Source organism: Octopus sinensis, linkage group LG11 (genome assembly GCF_006345805.1).
Source record: "Octopus sinensis linkage group LG11, ASM634580v1, whole genome shotgun sequence".
Classification (NCBI taxonomy): domain Eukaryota; kingdom Metazoa; phylum Mollusca; class Cephalopoda; order Octopoda; family Octopodidae; genus Octopus; species Octopus sinensis.
Window position 1 is genome coordinate 61969555 of NC_043007.1, and position 4995 is coordinate 61974549.

A 4995-nucleotide genomic window follows, 5' to 3' on the forward strand; every position below is an offset into this window, starting at 1 on the left:
CCTAAAACTCTATTCTTCTATATATTTTTGTATTTTATTTTTTTTTTATTCTTTTATTTATTCTTCTATCGAATTTACCACTGACTCCTTGACCACTCCCCCAAGTATGATTTTTTTGCGCTATGCCTACCCCCAAAAAGTCCCCCACCACCACCCCTATAAACCTGCCTAAATGTATAAATGCCAATACAATTCTTGTTAACTATCTTCCTGTAGATTTCTCTTGAATGAAACAGTTCTAGTCCTGTAGAAGCTCCTTCTATATAATAAATTATATATATATATATGTACAAGTATGTATGTATGCATGTATGTATGTATGTATGTATGCATGTATATGTGTGTACATGCAAAGTTATAAAAATCAAGAGACATAAGTTTATTAGTTTGTGTACGTGTATATATGTGTGTAGTGGAGGCGCAATGGCCTAGTGGTTAGGGCAGCTGACTCGTGGTCGTAGGATCGCGGTTTCGATTTCCAGACCGGGCGTTGTGAGTGATTATTCAACGAAAACACCTAAAGTTCTACGAAGCTCCGGCAGGGGTGGGGGACGAATCCTGCTGTACTCTTTCACCACAATTTCTCTCACTCTTTCTTCCTTTTTCTGTTGTACATGTATTTCATATGGCCAGCCTTGTCAGACTCTGAACTACGTTAAGGGTACACGTGTCTGTGGAGTGCTCAGCCACTTGCACGTTAATTTCACGAGCAGGGTGTTCCGTTGATCAGATCACCTGGAACCCTCGTCGTCGTAACCGACGGAGTGCCACAAAAATATAAGTGCGTGTGTGGGTGTATGTATATATGTATGTACATGTATGCATTTATGTATACATATATATATATATATGTGTGTGTGTGTGTCTGTGTGTGTGTTATCAAAGCGATATGATGTGAGTTGAGGGAATATAGGAACTTTATCAAATGGAGATGAATCTAAAAATTCAAGAATATTAGGGTGCACTTTGCGTAAAAGTATAACAAAAAAAACTATTGAGGGAAGGTAATGATATATTTTAGCATAATTTTATTATTTTCATGTCCCCAGAATGTGGCAAATTGGTAGAGTCGTTTGAGTAATGCTTTGTTGTAGTTCCAACTCTTTACATCCTGTCTTCAAATCTTGTCGCAATAAACGAGTGTATATATGCGTGTGTATATATACGTGTGTCTATATGCGTCTATATGTGTGTCTATATGTGTGTCTATATGTGTGTATATATGCGTATGTCTACTCTCATCAAATATGCTTCGAGAAATAGCTAGATTTATTACCAAAATAATAAAATATTTTTTTTTAAATATGAAAAATTCAAGTTGATAATCTAATTATAATGTCTTGATAATTATGTTTCATTAATTGAATAAAAGGTGTATATCAACTCATATATAGGCTAAAATATATATAATTATATGTTTTTAAGAAATTACTATCCATAGCATTGTTGACGGTTTTGTTAATTTTATAAATCTTCAACGTTTACTTTAGCCGTAAATATTGTTATTAACTGTGAACACTTTCGTGAATGTTTTACAAAGTGTACTTAATTTTTGTTTTTTTAATATATTTCTAAAACTTCGATTTACCCAAAAAATTGATAGCAACAGTATATTTTGAACGTTTTTATTTTATATTTGCAGGTATTCAGGGAGGTACCAACAGCCAGAGACGAAAACAGAAGCGCCATGGCTCACTATCGCACTGAAGTTCATATTCCAGTAAAAAAAGATAGTTTAACTTTTGAGGACCGCCAAAGGAAAGCGTGGAATAGTATAGAAACCCAGGTAACCGAAAAACGCTCTCAATGGGAGAAAGATTTTCAGAAAATGAAAGAAGACTTCTTCACCTTAACTCCGACTGATGCGACAAGCGTAGATAAGTTCTCCAAGGTTGAAGGATTCAGGAGTCTGTACGAAGTCGACAGTCAAGGTATCAGGAAACTGAAAATTTGCTTTGACGTCTCTGACTTCAGTCCTGAGGAAATACAAGTCAAAATTCAAGACAACAGAATTGTAATTCATGGAAAAAATGAAGAAAAGAAAGGTAATTCCACATTCAGTCGTGAATACAGTCGACAGATAGATATTCCTTGGGATGTTGATCAAGATAAAATAACCTGCGTCGTCAGTAAAGACGGTATTCTTACAGTGGAAGGACCGACACATCAGCAATCTCCTTTTAAGGAAGCAACGTTTCTACCAATAAAATGTGAAAATGTTCCCAGCATATCGCACAAGACATCCGTGCAGAACCCAATAATTACAGAACCAGACGGTTCCAGGAAACTGCAGCTTCAAGTAGACATTGGCGAATTCAAACCAGAAGAGGTAGTTGTTAAAACCATGGACCGGAAATTAGTCGTTTCAGCTCGTCATGAAGAGAAGAGAGAAGGAAGGACCATGCATAAAGAATTCAACAAAGAATACGAACTACCAGAATCTGTGGATCCAATGAGTGTTAATGCTTTTCTGGCTGAAGATGGCAAACTCACGATAGAAGCACCACTAAAACCCTTACCCCGCCAATCCTACGCCGTAACACAAAGTTCTGATGTTAAGAAAGTTGTTGTGACCAAAGAATCTCAGTTTACCATAACTGACAGTGCCAACCGTCCAATGGTTACCATTAGTGTACATCCACGTTGAGAAAGTAATCCGAAATAAAACGTGCAAGAACATTTTTTTGTTTTTTTTTTTCCGTGGAATATATTATTTTAAAAACTGAAGGTTGAAGGACGAATAATGTAAAAGAAGAGCTGTATAGTAAATTTATTTTTAAAAATACAATGATAAAAAAAATACAATGATAAAATTATAAGCTATTAAACAAACAGTTATAGGTTAGAATTTCTTGGCGTTCCTAATTCTTCTTCGTTGACAAAAACAATTTTTCCGATTGTAGCATTTTCTTAAATAGAAAACTATAGAAATAGAAGGGAAAGAAAGAAAACCAATATTTGAAACTGAACGGAAAACATATAACTACCACCAATGCAACTACTACTATCATAACGACAACAACAATAGCGATATAAACAGCAATAATGTTTATGTTAATATTATTATTTTACAATTAGTACAAATTTTGTAGAGTTGCATATAACGTTGAGTATGTATGTGTGTATTGCATGTATGCATTATAAATGTATGTATTACATGAAGATAATACACACATATATACTCAACATTTAATGCAACTCAGCGAAATTTATACTAATTAAGTACTAATGAAGATAGTATGTAATGTAATGTAAGGTATGTCTCCATATTGTGAAGAACAAGGGTAAAAGTACTCTACACATAATATAGAGTATGGCTGTATTTCTATATTTATCCAGCTGAGCCGTGTGCCGTGACTTGTGTTTTGTGCTTGCACTATCGTTCAGATGGCAGCTTGATCTACAGGGTACACATACACACAGATCAAATTGTTGTATCAACGAGCGTGTAACAGAAACTTAATTATAGGCATTCAGCTCATCAAAACACACACACACACAAAGACATATACATTTGGTTAATCTGTTCTCGTATGTGCCTAAAGCAGCGCTATCTCATAATCTTTATTTTCTTAAAAAAAACCTCGCCCTAAACCTTCCGTCGATAAAAATAGTAAGCTACAATGATTACAGAACAATAGAGAAAGAAAAAAGAGAGAAAGAAAAGAACGAAAGCATGAACGACAGTTAAAAAATGCTGAAATTTATTTATTTATTTCACTATGTTTTGTCCTTTTTTTTTCCTCCTCACCCTAGGATTGTTACCAATCAATCTGAACTGTTATCAAATCTGATAAATATGGCTTCTAGATGAGACAAGTATTTTGGAAATGAGTTTTGTGCGTGAGAATTGACAGAAGTTAGATAAGCTGTTATATAAAAAAAATATAACAAAATGTTCCCTATTTTTGCTTTTTTTCATTTGATTGAGTATTATTCTGATAATATAATTTTGTTTTAGTTTCTGTAAAACTTTGGTCTATTCACTCGACATCTCAGCTTTCCGTCGCACAAGAGAGCGATCAGCAACTGTAAGAGATAAATAAAAAGAAAACAATAAAAAAATGCACATGAAACTTAATGACTATAAAATCTCTACATACGTTCCTTGTTGTTGTCTCTTTCTTATCTTAACTTTTCTAGTTTTTTTTTGTTTCTTTTTTTCATCTTCGTGTTGCATCTATTTGTGGGGATAGAGGAACAAAATTCGAAAAGGGCGACAAATACTTGAATGAAACGAAAAATGAAATCTGCCTTCATGGCAGAATTAATAGTCAAGACTATTTTATCTGATCAAATTCACCTTATGTTTGCGGAACTGTTTCCGGAGGGAAAGACAGTCTTTCAGGATGATAATGCACCAATTCAAAGCATGAGGAACATTCTAGTGATGTTGATCAACTTATCTGGCCACCACAGTCTCCGGATCTCAATATTAGTGAACATTTATGGTGCATTTTAGAAAAAACAAGTAAGGAGTCGATATCCTCCATCATGAACACTACAAGAACTGGAGACTGTTTTAGCTGAAGAATAGACAAAAATTCCTTTGGAAACAATTCAAACTTTGTACAAGTTCATACCTCGTTGAATTCAAGCTGTAATTACTGCCAAAGACGGTCCCACCCAATATTAAAATAAATTTGCTTGAAATTTTTAAGGTGTTTCCATTATTTTGTCCAATACCTGCATATATATGTATGTACGTGTGTATATATATGAATAAATAAATGAATGGAGTTGAACGAAGATGTTAACAAAATTCCTTTACTCTCGACATATGTTTCGAAGACAACATGGTTTCATTCCAAAGGAATAAACGGTGCAAGATGCAATCTTCTCATCAGGAAAGAAATGGGGCCTCTCTCAACAACAAGACAAACAAAAATTGCGATCTCGGAGGACAACCCCAACAGAATTAAATTTTTGTCTAGTAATTCTAAGATTAAGAATTCTATTTACCAGTGTAGAATTTCTTCCGGTACCGATGTCTTC

General features: G+C 34.3%; 1 protein-coding gene across 5 annotated transcripts in view; it reads left to right on the forward strand.

Moving 5' to 3' along the window:
* LOC115217338 (major egg antigen) overlaps positions 1 to 4107 on the forward strand; it is a 67928-nt gene extending 63821 nt beyond the window's left edge. For all 5 annotated transcript variants that reach the window (XM_036507571.1, XM_036507570.1, XM_029786999.2 and 2 more), the window contains one exon: positions 1643 to 4107. In XM_036507571.1, the coding sequence (XP_036363464.1) occupies positions 1688 to 2647 (960 nt within the window). In that variant the 5' untranslated portion in view covers positions 1643 to 1687 and the 3' untranslated portion in view covers positions 2648 to 4107. The remainder of the gene's footprint in view (positions 1 to 1642) is intronic.
* Positions 4108 to 4995: the final 888 nt, after the last annotated feature.